General features: G+C 43.8%; 1 protein-coding gene and 1 long non-coding RNA gene across 2 annotated transcripts; one reads left to right on the top strand and one right to left on the bottom strand.

The window, feature by feature from the left end:
• Positions 1-205: 205 nt before the first annotated feature.
• Positions 206-999, top strand: LOC311500694 (DNA replication complex GINS protein PSF1-like). The gene is made up of 4 exons (XM_084562244.1): positions 206-313; positions 390-506; positions 588-662; positions 787-999. Exons 1-4 carry the CDS (start codon positions 299-301, stop codon positions 853-855), a joined length of 276 nt encoding a protein of 91 aa, XP_084418370.1. The 5' UTR covers positions 206-298; the 3' UTR covers positions 856-999.
• Positions 1,000-1,369: 370 nt separating this feature from the next.
• On the bottom strand, positions 1,370-3,843 carry LOC311500695. The gene is made up of 3 exons (XR_014699493.1): positions 3,696-3,843; positions 3,240-3,413; positions 1,370-2,432 (listed from the first exon to the last, which is right to left on the bottom strand). It is a non-coding gene; the product is annotated as an uncharacterized lncRNA (long non-coding RNA).
• Between the last annotated feature and the right edge of the window lie 13,544 nt (positions 3,844-17,387).

The raw sequence follows: 17,387 nt of genomic DNA, 5'->3' as shown, positions 1-17,387 counted from the left end.
TCTTCTTCTCCCCCCCCCCCCCTTCCCCTCCCTCTCCCCTCCTCCCCCCTCCCCTCCTCTCCCCCCCCCCCCCCCCTCCCCCCCCCCCCCCCCTTCCCCTCCCCCTCCCCCTCCCCTCTCCTCCCTCCTCCCCCTCTCCCCCTCCCCCTCTCGCCCCCTCTCCCCTCCCCCCTCCCCTCTCCCCTCTTCTCCCCCCTCTCTGACTCTCAGGTTGTTTTCCAGGTACGACCGTCTGCTGAGGATCAGAGCTCTTCGTTGGGAGTACGGCAGCGTTCTTCCCGCCAACGTTCGCTTCCACATGTGTGCAGAGGAGGTCAGTGACATCACTTCCTGTTTGCCGTCAGCTTTTATTGTGACAGGTCAGTGTAGTACTTCCTGTGTGTGTGCAGCTGCAGTGGTTCGGCCGCTATAAGAAGTCTCTGGCGTCCTTCATGCGCTCTCTGGGTGGAGAGGAGGGTCTGGACATCACACAGGACACCAAGCCTCCCAAGAGTCTCTACATCCAGGTGAGACCGCCCACCTGTCCCTCACCTGTCCCACCTCTGACCTCACCCTGATGATGTCACCGTCTGGTCCTTGTTTTCCAGGTGAGGTGTTTAAAGGATCACGGAGAGTTTGAGATTGACGACGGTACAGTGATCCTGCTGAAGAAGAACAGCCAGGTGAGACCAGGAAGCAGCTCTTCTTCTTCTACTGTTTTAATCCTGGACAGCTCCCTCCACTGTTCACATGTTATCGTTAGCGTGTCGTTAGCATGTTGTTAACGTTTCGTCTCTTCGTCCTCAGCACTTCCTGCCGCGGTGGAAATGTGAGCAGCTGATTCGTCAGGGCGTCCTGGAGCACGTGATGTCCTGAAAGGCACCGGCGGCCATTTTGAACTTTAATAATAAATAAATGTGTGATTTCTACAAGTTGTGTCGTTGAGGCTGTTTACGTGTGAAATGATGTTTGATATCTGACAGTAAATAATAACTGATGTGTCTCACATACGAGGACAGGACAGTGGACATAAAGACACACCTGTGAAATGAAAACCAATGTGACACATCTCAGAGTAGAAAGATTAAAACTAAAGATGCAGAATAACGTCCTCAGCCTCTGGTTTGATCCCTGTGGATAAGAGTGTATCAGCTCATCTGTACTCTCAGCAGAGATGGTTCAGACCTGTCAGACTATCAGGGCTTCTCTTCAGGTCTCCCCATCAGGTCTGGACTCTCAGCCAGGACTAAACATTCGTCTTCTATTTCTGAAGCTGTTCTGGTGCTAGGAGCTGTTCATGAAAGCTCCAGCTGAACAAACCTTCTTGTTCTGCTGATGTGTTGTGTTCAGTCTTCATCGTGACACATTTTCAAAGAGTCAAAGAGGTTTTTATTCTCATCTCAACCATAAACAGCAGGAGCAGTACACAGTGAGAAGAGAGGACGTTCCTCCAGGACCATGGAGCTACATGAAGACACAGGAGGACAAAGTGTGTGAAGCTGATGCAGACGATAGAAGACAAAGCACCTAAAAGACGTTACACAACAACAGAGAGCAGCACAGACTAATAATCAGACTGACAGTATGAGTTAGGGTGGTTGTAAATATTGATTAGCATGGGGCAGAGGACTGACAGCTTCTGATATCATGGTGGTTGTGTGTGGTGTCATCCATGATGCTGTTAGCTTAGTGGATGCAGCGTGGGGTGTTAATGTTCATGATGGAGGGTAGAGAGACTCTGATGATCTCCTCAGCTTCCTCACTATCAGCTGCAGGGTTTTAGATCTGAGAACCCAGACAGTGATGCAGCTGCTCAGGATGTTCTCTATGGTTCCTCTGGTACATGTGGTCAGGATGGGGGGAGGAAGACTTGCTCTTCTCAGCTTCCTCAGAAAGTAGAGACGCTGCTGCTGAGAGACCAGGTGAGGTTCTCTACCAGGTGAACACCATCTCCTTGGTTGTGTCAGCGTTCAGAGACAGGTTGTTGGTTCTACACCAGGCTGGAAGATGTTGCCCCTGCTCCCTGTAGCTGATGAGACAGACCACGGTCGTGTCATCTGCAAACTTGATGACGGGAATCAAACTGTGCAGAACAGCAGAGGACTGAGCACACAACCCTGAGGGGCCCCAGTGAACCCTGAGGGTCCCAGTGAACCCTGAGGGACCCCAGTGTTCGGTGTAGTGGTGTTGGAGATGCTGTTCCTGATCCGGACTGTTGATGCTGGCAGGTTGACATGTGTCTGAATCATTCATGAGGGACTTGATTTGTTGGAGCTCTGTGAAGAGTTGAAGTGCAGCTCTGTTGATGGTCTTAAATGGAGACCATGTGGATGAAGCTCTCCTCTCCACCTCCCAGTAACATGGTCCAGTCAGAGTCTGCTTCAACCTCTGGATCATCAGGACACAGCTCATCCTCTCACAACACACACCATCCTGTTTGCTACAGCTTCCACCTGTAGAGAGGAGGAGAAAGAAGAGAGGAGGTGAAGGAGTGTTTCCAGAGTCTCCCTTCATCATCACATCCAGTAGAAAGAGCAGCAGGGACTTCAGTCCTGTTCAGAGCAGCAGTGGAGCAGCTGTGGAGCTCAGCCAGCTTCCTTTCAGCTTCATGTTAACGTGTTGGAGTGAACACACACAGACCTGCAGAGACTTTTAGCATCAAGTCTGTTTCCTCTGCAGATTTGACTAATAAACTGCTGAGAGTCCTGAACGCTTCATTACTGCACCAACACTTTAGTGATGGATTTACTGCTGCTCCATTTAAACAAAGATCAGCTGACTAATAAACATGGAGGCTGTCATTGAAGAGATCTGATCAAACTAATGACACATGTGATGACTCTGCTCATGGTTACTAAATGTAATGCTGGTTCTGTGATGTGCAGGCTTCAGTCAGACTGATCTCAGAGCTGTGATCAGTTGTTGATCAGATTTGATGAATGACCACCACTGTCTCTATACATCTTGGAAGGCTGTCAGCTGGAATCCAGCTTTATTTCCTGGACACATCAACACAACAACAACAGTCGTCTTCACATCAACTCAAACACATGATCACAACAAGCTTCTGGCTCATCTGATTGGCTGACTGTTGTCTCTCTCTCTGTCTTTCTGTCCAATCCTGAAGCCTGTCTCCATTCTCCTCTCACAGCTTCACTGAGGCGCTGCAGGTTTACAGGAAACACTGGATCTTTGATACTAACTGTGTTTAGGACAATACTGATGAAAGCAGCATGGACTGACTGGAACCCTCTACTCACCACAAAGTCTCCAGTTTATAGTCTGGACTCTCCACAAGATCAAGAAGCTGCTTCACTCCTGAATCCTTCAGGTTGTTGTAACTCAGGTCCAGATGTTTCAGATGGGAGGGGTTGGACTTCAGAGCTGAGACCAGAGAATCACAGCTGATCTCTGACAAACTGCAGTCAATCAATCTGAATAAAGAATAAAAGATGGAGATTAAATCCTGAATAATTCAATCAGATGTGTTCAGGTTTTAAATGTGCAGCTCAACATTACTGTGTCATAACAGCCTTTAAGCTTCATTGACTTTAACAACTAACAGTGGACATTTTCTACAGTTTCTGATACAAACACTCGTCTTGAACTAAAGGACATTTACAGATTTATGGAGGAAAGTTCTGGATGAACATGAATTAGATTCAGTTGGTGATTAAACATATCAGATCTACAACAGTAACAGACAGTGAACTTACTCTAGTTTCTCCAGTCTACAGTCTGGACTCTCCAGAAAACCACACAGCTGCTTCACTCCTGAATCCTTCAGGTTGTTTTCACTCAAGTCCAGATGTTTCAGATGGGAGGGGTTGGACTTCAGAGCTGGTCCCAGAGAATCACAGCTGATCTCTGACAACCTGCAGCTCCACAATCTGAATAAAGAATAAAAGATGTAGATTAAATCTACTCAGACATGTTTGACTGACTTTGTCCTTGTGTTATTGTGGATCTCCATCATGTCTTCTACAGACAGTAATATGTGACAGTGTGAGGTGTGTGATCTCCTTCCAGCAGGACATGGATCACAGCAGGTTTCACTCCAAATGAAATGAGACTGAATGATGATGAAACAGCAGGAAGCTCAGACACTAAACACACCTCAAACACCTGCATCTCAACACATAATTTTTCCCTTACCCAAGCGCCATATATATATTTATTTATTTTTTAGTTAATTTTGTTTTTTAATACATTTATTACCCATACTACCTCTACAATAACATGTAAATATATAATCCGTGTCTATCAAAGAGGTGAAATTAATTATTTCTTGTTGAACTGAATTACATAGCCTCGGGTCAACAGGAGTTCCAAAGATGACAATAAATGGATAAGGTTGTATGTCAGTTCCCATTACGGTGGATATTATGATGAAATAACTGAACCAATAATTATGTAGCCGAAGCCAAAATAAAAACATATGACTCTAATGACAATGAATTTGAACAACATGATGAAATAACTGCTCAGGACAAACTACAGGGTGAAAGGCATCAAACCTGGTAACTTGGTAGCAGTCCTATCATGTCACGTTGCCAAGGTGTCAATACACATGCCTGCAGCTAGGTGGCGCTGTAGGAGCCATGAAGGTGTTTATTATTATTAGTATCATATATCATTGATTATTATGAGATGTTAAGTAATATGATTTAATAGTTTATTTGGGTTACTTGGGTTTTTATATTTTGTTACTTTTTTGTTGTTTATTTTCATATCACAGTAATTGGGGGCGGTAACATTTAGTTAATTTAAGACAGGTGCACGGGCGGAAGTAGTGAGAGAGAGAGAGGGTGAGTTACTGGGAGGCCGTATTTCTTGTTGACCGCTGTTTAAGTTTGTTTTCGCTGAGTTTGCTTTGAGTGCTCTGGATCCTTTTTTTTCTTCACTTTGAGCACGTTATGATTAAGTTGTACAATCCCACCTCTTCAATAAACCCGTCAAACGCATTCTTGGATCTCAGCGGATACTTTGTTTGTACAGCGCGTCAGACAATCAGCTAACACCCATACCTTAGCCTCTCAGCGACTGCTTTGCTTTTGGATACTAGTCGCTACATTTTGTCAACAAGAATTCGGCATTGGGAAAGCAACTGCGGACGTTTCAAGGATCAAATGGGAGAAAGGATCTTCGGAGATAAAGGAAGGAAGACTGCACTGACTTTCATTAGGCCATAGCCTCGGACGACGCACTCAAAAGCCAGGTAGGCTTGCTGGTGTTTATGCGCATTAAGCTGTACGCAGATTGGAAGGAATGCGGCACGCATAAGCTGTTGTTTGTCCATTGGGGACATTATTGGATTGAACACCGTTTGAGTTGGTCATCGATCGCTGGCATTGATTGTGTGGATTCGGTGCTGTAATATCTCCATGCTACGTTGAATCTCCGCTTTGTCTCTTCGAAATTGCCGCTGCTCTACTAATGTGCGTGACGTTTATGGATCTGTGGATGTGTTTGGATGCACTGTAGCCTACCTCCATGCTACATCTCCGCTTTGCCTCTTTGAAATTGCCACTGCTCTGTTAATGTTCATGACGTTCTTTGTACTCGTTGAAGTGTCTGGATGCACATGTATTGAGAAGTAACTAGAAAAAGAAAGAAAATGAGTCAAAAGAGTGTTGTTTCAAATTCTGAAATGGAAAGTGGGAAAAGGCAATCAAAGCCCACAGCAAAGGCTTTGGCAAACAAAATCGAAGAGCTTCAAAATGAAAGGAGAAAGAGTGTGAATAAAATTAAAGGGTTCATACCACAAATTAAAACATTCATGAAAACTAAGGAAAATGTTTCACAAGTACAATCTCTTTTGGAGAGTTTAATTGATCAGTGTGGAAATGCTACCAAGTCACATGACATGCTGATTCCTTTACTCCCTCAGGAGCAACAGAAGATCCATAATGAATGGTTTTCTAGCATTAGGACCTATAGCAACACATTTCAAAGGTGTGTTGAGCAGTGGTTGATTGAGCCAGATGAATTGTTTCAAACTGATTCTGGTGAAATGAATGAACAGGTGCTTCCTCCAACATCTGATGTAACTCAGCAACAGGCTGCCTCCATCATTGATGCAGATGATCTGCAAGACAATGTAAAATCAAATGACAGTGTTTCAAATGTGGGAAGCAGGGTGTCCAAATCACAAAACTCTGCCACAGGAAGAGAGTCTGTTGCTTCCAGTATTTCTTCTGCACGTCTCAAAGCAGAGGCTGACTTGGCAGCTTTAAGGACAAGACAAAAAATATTAAAAGATATACATGAACTGGAAGAGGAGGAGGAACGGCTGCGTAAAAGGAAGGAGCAACTTAAATTGGATGAGGAAATTGCAGCAAACATGGCAAAACTGGATGTGCTCAAGTCTCGAAGCATCTTGAGTGAGAGAACCTCTGTATCAAAGCGCTCAGATGGAATGAACTCCTATCTGGCAAAAGGACAAAAATTGACCCTCAGTGCTAAAGCAAAGTCATTTGTACCACAAAGGTCACAACATGGAAACAACCATGCTTACCTGGATGCAGGAACAAGACCTAAGGAAAGAAATTCATCTCAGTTAATTCATTCACATAGATCCAACCTGTATGCAGTGAATCACAGTACTCTAGAAGGGATGCAAATGCAAGATGGAAATGCCTTAAATACTGGTCCAAATGAAGATCAAAGCAATATGTTTGGCATTATGAGCAAACAAAATGAGATAACATCACTGTTAACATCAAGGCAGTGCCTTTCATCTTTGCCTAAGAGGGAGATACCAATCTTTGACGGTGATCCACTAAAATATCATGCGTTTGTGAAGGCCTTCGAGAACGGTGTGGAGAGGAACACTGCAAATCACAGTGACAGACTGTATTTCCTGGAGCAGCACACAAGGGGACACCCTAAGGAATTGATCAGAAGTTGCCAGCATATGGAGTCTGAGAGAGGATATGCTAAAGCAAAAGTGTTGTTAAAGGAGCAGTTTGGAAATGAGCAGAGGATTTCATACGCATACATGGAAAAAGCTCTTTCATGGCCGTCAATCAAGAATGAAGATGCAAAAGCTCTTCGTGATTATAGCCTTTTTCTCAGAAGTTGCTGTAATGTTATGGAAGAGGTGCAATATATGCATGAACTGGATATACCTGCTAACATGCTAACCATCATAAAAAAGTTGCCCTACAAATTCCGAGACAAGTGGCGTTCCGCAGAGGCTCTAAGGGAAAAACTTAATATTCCAGGAAAGAAGGTCCATATTCTCCTACGGACGATGGGCCAAGAGAAAGTGGTGAGCAGCCATGTGGTGCCAGGACTGGAAGTGGCTGGCTTGACTGGGGAGCATTTCTGTGAGCTGCCCAAGGCTTACACGCAAACACATATGCCTGTTCACAAGAGAAACATTCCAAAACAGGGTGATATTCAGAAATGGCCTTATTTGAAGCATGTTCACTTGCCTGAGATTGATGCAGGGATTGAGCTGTTAATTGGGACAAATGTCTCTAAAGCCTTGGAACCCTTGCAAGTGATTCGCAGTGTAGCAGATGGACCCTATGCAATCAGAACAATGCTGGGCTGGACGGTGAATGGGCCGCTGAGTGAAGACAGTGGCGGTGAGCAGCCAGAGTTAACCGTGAACAGAGTTTCAGTTGTGACTTTGGACGAACTTTGGCAGCAGCAGTTTAAGACAGACTTCCCTGAATGCAGCGTGGAGGAACAGCCTGGCATGTCAAGAGAGGAACAAAAGTTCATGGAGCTGGTTACAAGTTCAGCAAAACAGGTCAATGGTCATTATCAGATCAACCTGCCATTGAGGGATAAGGACGTTAGAATGCCAAATAATAGGAAAATCATTGAGCAGCGTGCCTTACATCTGAAGAAGAGGCTTCAGAAGGATTCCTCATTTCATGCTGACTATAAGGCCTTCATGGAAGATCTTGTTGTCAAAGGCTATGCTGAAAGGGTACCTGAAGAGGATTTGGAACGTAATGATGGCAGGGTTTGGTACATCCCGCATCAAGGCGTTTACCATCCTACGAAGAGGAAAATCAGGGTTGTTTTTGACTGTGGAGCAAGTTTCCAAGGAACATCACTTAATGCTCAACTCTTACAGGGCCCAGACCTCACAATTTCACTGATTGGTGTGATGAGCAGGTTCAGGAAGGAACCAGTGGTCATCATGGCGGACGTGGAGGCGATGTTTCACCAGGTGAAGGTACCACCAGAGGATGCTGACTTCTTGAGATTCCTTTGGTGGCCTGCTGGAGACTTAAGTCAAGATCATGTGGACTTCAGGATGCTGGTGCATCTCTTTGGGGCAACATCCTCTCCCAGTTGTGCCAATTTTGCCCTCAGGAAATGCGCAGAGGACAATAAAGAACAATTCAGAGAGGAAGCAATGGATAAAGTCTTGCATAGCTTTTACGTGGATGACTGCCTGGTATCTGTGGCTTCAGAGGAGAAAGCTGTGTCTCTTTATCAATAGTCTCATTGCAATCTGTGCTAAAGGTGGGTTCCGACTCACGAAGTGGATAAGCAACAGGCGTGATGTCTTAAATGCAATACCTGAAGAGCACAGAGCCAAAGACATGAAAATGTTGAATATGGACCAAGATTTGCCACCCATGGAGAGAGTGCTTGGTGTGGAGTGGTGCATTCAGTCTGATACTTTTAAGTTCAAGATTGTTGTTAAGGATAGACCACTCACTAGGAGAGGAATTCTCTCTATGGTTAGCTCCATCTATGACCGTCTTGGGATTGTGAGTCCTGTTGTCTTGTCTGCCAAGAAGATCTTAAGGGATCTGTGCAGGAGAGCGCTTGGCTGGGACGATGTCATACCCCAGACCGTGGCTCAGGAGTGGACAAGTTGGCTGGATGAACTCTGTCATTTGGAGAAATGTAACATCATGAGGAGTCTGAAACCGTCAGACTTTGGGGAAGTGACTACAGCACAATTACATCATTTCTGTGATGCAAGCGAGGATGGCTATGGAGCAGTGACTTACCTGTTGTCACGAAATGCACAATCACAGGTGCACAGTGCTTTTGTCATGGGAAAGGCAAGGGTGGCACCATTGAAACCTGCTACCATCCCCAGAATGGAGCTCATCGCTGCCACCATGGCCAGTCGCATCGACATCTTGTGGAGAAAAGAGCTGCACATGCAACTTCAAGACTCTGTGTTTTGGAATGACAGCACTTCGGTGCTCAAATACATCAGGAATGAGACATCCAGGTTCAGAGTCTTTGTTGCCAACAGAGTCACAGAAATTCGCAAGGTTTCACAACCCTCTCAGTGGAGGTATGTTGGAACAGCAAGTAATCCAGCCGATGTCGCCTCCAGGGGTGTGAAAGGTGATGCATTTCTCAAGCATGCAACGTGGGTGTCAGGGCCTCGTTTTCTCCTTCAGCCAGAGGATGAGTGGCCTGTCAACCCCGAGGATATTCATCGACTAACAGCAGATGACCCTGAGGTCAAGAAGGAAACCACAGTGAATGCTGTAGAGGCCAGTGAGGAGGCTGATGCAGTATCTCGCATGATCCACCACTTCAGCTCTTGGATCCGTCTGAGAAAGTCTGTAGCCTGGATCTTGAGATTCAAAACTTGGCTCTCATCTCTCTGTCAGAAGAGGAGACAGTTGAATATGACTCTTGCACAATCAGGATTGGATGAAGAACAACAACGACGTTCATTGGAGAGGGATATGGAAACATTCAAGAGAAAGACACTTTCAAGTTGCCTGTCTTTGGAGGAGTTGGAGAAATCGGAGTTGGAGATCATCAAGTTCAGCCAAAGGAGAAGGTTTCCAGAAGAATTCGCCATCCTGGAAAAAGGCATAAGTGTCAAGGCTCACAGTCACATCCACACACTCTGCCCACTATTGGAAGATGGGGTTCTGAGGGTTGGTGGCCGGCTCAGCAGGTCATCTATGCCAGCGGAAGCTAAGCATCCCATGATACTGGCAAAAGATTTTCATATCTCGACCCTTTTGCTGAGACACGTCCATCAAGAAGTGGGACATAGTGGGCGAAACCACATGTTGTCCAAGCTGCGTGAGAAATACTGGATCTTAGGAGCTAGTACAGCCATAAGGAGTGTTCTGTCAAAGTGTGTGAGCTGTCGACGTTTGAATGCTCAGTCAGTGTCTCAGCTAATGGCAGACTTACCATCTGAAAGGGTGACTCCAGATGAACCTCCATTTACTCGGGTAGGAGTAGACTACTTTGGACCTTTCGAGGTGAGGAGCAGAAGAAGTGTCGTGAAGAGGTATGGAGTAATTTTTACCTGCATGGCCATAAGAGCAATCCACATTGAAGTGGCACCTTCTCTCGACACCGATGCCTTCATAAATGCTCTCAGACGCTTTATAGCAAGACGTGGTCAAGTACGGGAATTGCGCTCAGATAATGGGACGAATTTCAGGGGAGCAGAACAAGAACTGAAAGCATCAATTGAGCAGTGGAATCAGATGCAGATTAATGATGTCCTCCTTCAGAAAGGGATAAAATGGACTTTTAATCCCCCAGCTGGCAGCCATCATGGTGGTTCTTGGGAGAGGTTGATTCGATCAGTCCGCAAAGTCCTCAACTCCACCTTGAATGTGCAAAGTTTGGATGAAGAAGGACTTCACACCATTCTCTGTGAAGTGGAAGCCATTATCAATAGCCGACCGATAACGAAAGCTTCCATGGATCCTCACGACCTGGAAGCATTGACACCTAATCACCTGCTGCTTTTGAAGTCATTACCATCTTTCCCACCAGGAGTTTTCCAGGAAGCTGACATGTACGCACGCAGGCGATGGAAGCAGGTCCAGTATATGTCAGACCTTTTCTGGAAGAGATGGGTTAAGGAGTACTTACCTCAATTGCAGGAGTGGCAGAGATGGTCAGGAGCGAAGCGAAACCTTGTTCCCGGAGATCTGGTGCTTATAGTGGACAGCACAGCGCCTCGTAATTCCTGGGTCGTAGGACGAGTTCTGCAAACCTTTCCGGACCGAAGGGGCTTTGTGCGTCAGGTGCGCATCAAGACCAAGAGTAGTTGCCTGAATCGGCCTATAACCAAGGTATGTCTGCTGCAGGAGGCCGATCCTGGAGGTGGGGCGGCTGTTACAGATGACAAGGCCTAGACCTCTGACTAGACATCTGACTTAACTTTGACGCTTGACTAATAGTGACTGTGGTGAACACAGATCACAGGGCTATGTGCTGGTAACCTCTGGCCCTACCGACTGACTTTTTTCAGGATCATGAAGACGGAAGAAGAAGAAGAAGAATGTAATGTGATTATGTATTCTGTTTAGTTTAATTATTTCATGACTCCTATTATGGGTAATTATTAGATAATAGCTTAATAATTAGGGGCTGGTGTGTAGGAGCCATGAAGGTGTTTATTATTATTAGTATCATATATCATTGATTATTATGAGATGTTAAGTAATATGATTTAATAGTTTATTTGGGTTACTTGGGTTTTTATATTTTGTTACTTTTTTGTTGTTTATTTTCATATCACAGTAATTGGGGGCGGTAACATTTAGTTAATTTAAGACAGGTGCACGGGCGGAAGTAGTGAGAGAGAGAGAGGGTGAGTTACTGGGAGGCCGTATTTCTTGTTGACCGCTGTTTAAGTTTGTTTTCGCTGAGTTTGCTTTGAGTGCTCTGGATCCTTTTTTTTCCTTCACTTTGAGCACGTTATGATTAAGTTGTACAATCCCACCTCTTCAATAAACCCGTCAAACGCATTCTTGGATCTCAGCGGATACTTTGTTTGTACAGCGCGTCAGACAATCAGCTAACACCCATACCTTAGCCTCTCAGCGACTGCTTTGCTTTTGGATACTAGTCGCTACAGGCGCTATAATAAGACAATTTACATTTCGCCTCATATCTTGAGAACTGTGTGCCCTAGAAACAAAATTCTTTCTCCCTCTGATTCCTTACATAGCTCTGGTTCTAATGGACTAGGCCACGCCCATTTCTGCCTGCCATTTTTTTCCGCCATTTTGACAGAATTGCACCTCAAATCAAAATCAGCTCTTCCTAGCCCGTTCATCCAATTCTCACCAGACTTGTCATGAATCATTTATGGACAAAGACAATGAAATGTTCTCAAAAGAACTTTAGCAGGGTTATTAATTACAAAGATAATGGATAATTAATTTTTATGGTGTGGTGCAGTATAACTCCAAAGCTAATATTTTGTGAAGTATATACCCAAACTGAATCAAACTTCATATCATTGATAGTAATATGATTCTGTATAAGCACCCCAACTTTTGTGACCCTTGGTCTCTAGGGGGCGCTACACAAGCAACATTTCAATATCTCAAAAACTGCTACTGGTGACTTAATGCCTCTGCGTCCCGCTCAGGGACGACTTCGTCATGGCATGGACCCCTTTATGATCACTTGCGATCATCTAGTTGTTATTAGGCTTTTTAAAGAAACTTCAGACACTCAACTGTAGGTGGAAAAAAGATTCGGGATCCGGCTCATATAACCAGCCATCAAAGACGACTCAAGAATCATGAATTCAGAGTCTATTTAACCGACTCAGTTGAGTCCTACCACATTTGACTGATATATAATCAATAAACGGCTCCATTCAAACATCTGACATCTCACTCGGCAGAGAAACAAAACATAATACCAGACTTAACCACTAGCAAAATAAGGCACTCAGACACTCACTCACTTAAAGGGGAACTCAGGCGCAAAATGAACCTGGGGTTAATAACACATGTGTACCGAGTTCGACCGTTCTCTGGTATTTGTTTTCATGTATTTGTTTTGTTAGTCAAATGTGACCAGTTTTCTTGCAAACCGCTATTTAGCGTATAACGCCAGCCTTCGGGGCACACCGACACATAAAAAGAAATCGCTATTTCTATACCACTAACAAGGCTCACAATATCACCACACTTACACGGTAGCATAACCAGGGTCTCTACATGTAAACCGAAGCATTGAGAACTTTGCTAGTATACAGGCAGTTTATTAAAAAAGGAATACAGTACCGTTCGCGTCTGGCTCACATATCCAGGCGGGCGCCATCTTGGGGAAACTGAACTCTCTTCGTTCAGTGCTCTCAGTGCTTTCTTCCGGCAACAGACAGTTCAGGAGCCATTAATGCATTTTATATGTCTGTTAATAGTAAGGTTAAGGGATATTGTTTGAGTTTTTGTGTTTAGGATATCGTTTATGTCATTATATTTATTGGGGGAATAGTGAGTCACATGTTTATGGGCAGGTATATTAGTTGATATTCACCTGTTGATTTTTGGTGAGAGAGAGAGAGAGAGAGAGAGAGAGAGAGAGAGAGAGAGAGAGAGCGCGCGGGTGGGTCGCCATATTTTTTGTTGACTGCTAATTTTCTTTGATCTCTGTGACTATTTTTTGGTTATATTTTAGAGCATGTTATCATGAGTTGATTATCTTTTTTTCATTAATAAATGGTTAAACGCAGTTTCAAAGTCTCAGTGGATTTTTTTGTAGCGCGTCAGACAATAGGGCCCATCTTCTGTCTCTCAGCGACTCTTTGGATTTGCGAAGTCGCTACACAGCTCTTGGGTTGAAGTGCTTCAGTGGTATGCAAATTCCATTTTGGTAGCCATTAGCTGCATAGACATAGACATATATACATATATATTATATCTATGGTCTATGGTTACCCGAGCTCTGACGTGTGCATCAGTATAATCGGTGTACCAGGAAATCGTGCACCGACAAAAGATCTGCAATGTTGGAACGCAAACTGCGATGAGAGACAAGAGCCAATTAATAAGGTCATTTGCCACCAAGTGGTCAGGGGTGTGAATTGCAATCTGTCAAAATGACGGATGGCCTTCAGATTTTTCCGTCACATTTAAAAAAAAAACAATCAATGACGGAAAATATTCGGTTAACGCGACCCCTGCTGCCGAGTGAGTGGGCGAGTGAAGCTCCATTCTCATGCCGCCTATATCCAGTCTAAAGATGAAAAAATTACCATATTTTAACATTTAGACCATTAATCACAGACAAGAATGTCTGTTTTCTTCTAGACTGTGAGGAACGTTATGATACTGAATCTCACTCTGCAGAGTAACGGGCACCTACTGTAACTCATGAATGCTAGAGCAGGGATTCCCAAAGTGTGGGATCCCTGGGGGTGCATGAACTGCCTCTAGGGGGTGCGTGAGATGAAAAATGAAATGGCGGAGAAGAAGTTATCCTCTTCTACGCAGCGCATATGCGCAACTAACTGAGCCAGCTGCGCTGCACTTGAAAATCGTCGTTTTTTTTTTTTTAATCTTTTCCTGAGCCTATGCTCTTTGTTATTTATGTTGGGGCCCGTGTCTAACTTTATTACAATTTAATTCAAATTACTGGCGTTTTTTCCTAATTTTATTTCCATAACCGCTATGTTATGATGATGGGGTTGTGTTAGCTCCACGGTCATTTAAAGTTGCTGCAATTTTTGTTTAATGCGGCTGAAAATATCATTCATATTTCCCCCAACTTATCTGCTTTCTGCCTCTGATCTTGTCATCATCCTCTTTGCTCTTAAAAGTGGAAGCTTGTGCGTAACTTTGTTTCATTATATGGAAAAGTGTTTCAGTTTAATTCAAATGCGAGAGGGTCGAGTGACTCAAGTGACTCGTAAAACCCGGCTCATATCAGTGAGTGACTCAGAATGATCTGAATCCTTCCAAATATCCCGGTTTTACACTATTACTCAATTGCTGTTGACTTATTTATTTCTCATTCCAAAAGAAGTTGTAGTTCATTGCAACCTGTAGTTTATGGCAGTTTACTTTTCTTTGTTCAAAAAAGGTTGAGGTTTGTATTAATTACAATGGAGTCTGAAAACAAAATATGTGTATGTGTGTCCTGTTTTTTGGGGGGAGGGGGGCGCGACAATTTTCTTATGTACCAACGGGGAGTCCACCAGAGAAAGTTTGGGAAAAATTGTTTTAACTGAAGATCTTAATTCCTCCAGGGAAAGAGAAGCATCCAGTTCTTTTCAGAATCAGAATCAGAATCAGAATCAGAATAGACTTTATTGCCAAGCATGATCGTACATACAAGGAATTTGCTTTGGTGTTGTTACGCCTAAAATAAAATAAAATAAAATAGAATATAGAAACTATATTATAGAATAAATATAGAAACTTGCTCTCAGATATATAAATATAAAAATACAACAAAATACAAAAATATATACACAGTATATATATGTATATTCCACCAGAACATTTACTGTGGGATGGTAGTGGGTTTGATGTGTTCATGGGGGGGGCTTGGCATTGTTCAGCAGACGGACTGCGGATGGAAAAAAACTGTTCGCCATGCGAGTGGTCCTGCACTCGATGGATCGCAGCCGTCTGCCAGAGGGGAGTCTGTTAAATAATCCGTGTCCGGGGGGATTGGGAGGCCACGTGACCAAGATGGCAGCTTAGTGGTGAGGCTCCGAAACCGTGGGCTTCTTTTATTAAAAAATACCCTTACAAACTTTCAACAAATCTCAATAAAAACACAGTGCAGTATGTCAAAGTCCTCTGCGGTGCGACAGTGTGACATTTTTACTCGTGGACGTAAGCCGAACACTAAAACAACTCCGCCGAGTCCTCCAAGCGACACAGATGCTAATATGGTTAGCATAACGGAGGTGCTAAGTGAGTTAAAGTCATTACGGTCGGACTTTGGATCGAAGCTGGATAATATCGACACAAAACTTACCGGAATGGCAAATGCTTTGGCTACACTTGAAGGTAAAGTGACGGAGATAAAACAAGACGTCTTGACTAATACAGCTCGTGTTGAAGAAGCCGAAACTCGCATTGACCAGACAGAGAGAGCACTGGAGAAAGTTGAGACGGCTTTGGAATCGGCTACCAAACGCATCACTTTTCTTGAGGCCAAAACAGACGACCTGGAGAACAGGGGAAGGAGAAAGAACCTGCGCATATTTGGCCTAAAAGAGGGAGTGGAGGGAGAACAAACTCTACTCAACTTTATTACTGATATGCTACCAAAATGGCTGGGACTACCACCAGAAAAATCATTCATATTGGAGCGGGTTCATCGCACACTGGCCGCAAGGAAACCACATCAAAACAGAGCGGTGCTGGTTCGCTTTCTAAATTTTCAAGAAAAGGAACTTGTGTACCGGGAGGCAAGGAAATTAGAAATCAAGCACGATGGGGCCAAGATCACGTTTGCTCAAGACCTTTCCGCGGAGACGATACGCATCCGACGTGGGTTTCACCCGGTCATACAGCTGTTTTTCAACATCAACGCTTTCCGTGGATTTTTACACAACCCCTGCAGGCTCAGGATCCTGTATGACAAGAAGATTTATACCTTCTCGACACCACAGGATGCCGAAGAATTTTATAAAAACCTCCCACTACAAGCAGCAGCCGCAGCGGCAGTAGAGGAGTCATGAGTGAGACGGCTTATGATGGACATGTTTCCGATGTGGCCTATGGAGACATGGCTACATGACGGCATTTGTACTAGGCATAGGCTACAACGACTCAAAGCAGGTGATATTCAGATTATGGCAAGTTTGTGTTGTTCAAAGACTTATTGCACTTAACATCATTTGATCTATATTTTATATGTTGAAAGCTAACACTTCAAATCGGTAATGATACTTTTGATAAGGGTTACAGTAGTTATTATTCCAACTTAATAACACGGTTGATGGATACTGTTTGAGTGCTATTTGTTGGGTTCACGTGGATTAGTTGCTCCCCAGGATTGTGGATCAGCGTCCTTCAAATCAACCTTGATTTAAGGGGAGGGATAGGCATTTCATAAAGGAAATGCCAGTGTTCAGTAAGGGGTTGTTTATATCAGGTTCAGTGTTGAGTGTGTGTGAGTGTTTGAATGTATGTGTAAACTTGCATCTCTATAATAAGGTTTCTCTTTTTTTTCTTTCTTTTTTCTTTCTCTTTCTTTTATTATTATTATTATTCCAGACATACTTGAATACTGTAAAAATCGTATATGGATGGGACTAAACAGGAAAATCTGATTGCTAATATCATGAGTTGGAATGTCAGGGGACTGAGGAAAATGACTAAATTAAAACAAGTATTGAACAGGATAAAGGATCTAAAATCAAAGATTATCTTCATACAAGAATCACATCTGACCACAACTGATATACAAAGGCTAACAAAAAGATGGCCTGGCCAGGTTTTTCATGCCTCCCTCAATAGTCAAGCTAGGGGGGTTGTTATTCTTGTACATAAATTGATACCATTCCAAACAATAAAAGTCATCAAAGACCCACACGGGAGATACATTATAGTACAAGGCTATATTCTGTCACAAAAAATAAATCTTATTAATATATATGGACCCAATGATGATAACCCATCCTTTTTTGAAGAACTATTCCTAACCATGTCTGCTCTGGAGGGCCTATACAT

Source organism: Chelon labrosus (assembly GCF_963514085.1).
Source record: "Chelon labrosus genome assembly, chromosome: 15".
NCBI classification, from domain to species: domain Eukaryota; kingdom Metazoa; phylum Chordata; class Actinopteri; order Mugiliformes; family Mugilidae; genus Chelon; species Chelon labrosus.
Note: the sequence above shows the minus strand (reverse complement) of the source record. Positions and strands in the feature narration are given on the sequence as shown.

What these genes read in the sequence shown, in the direction of transcription:
- LOC311500694 (XM_084562244.1), top strand. An exon ending in CCAAGAGTCTCTACATCCAG is followed by an intron (nt 507 to 587) that starts GTGAGACCGCCC and finishes CTTGTTTTCCAG; the next exon opens with GTGAGGTGTTTAAAGGATCA. An exon ending in TGCTGAAGAAGAACAGCCAG is followed by an intron (nt 663 to 786) that starts GTGAGACCAGGA and finishes CTTCGTCCTCAG; the next exon opens with CACTTCCTGCCGCGGTGGAA.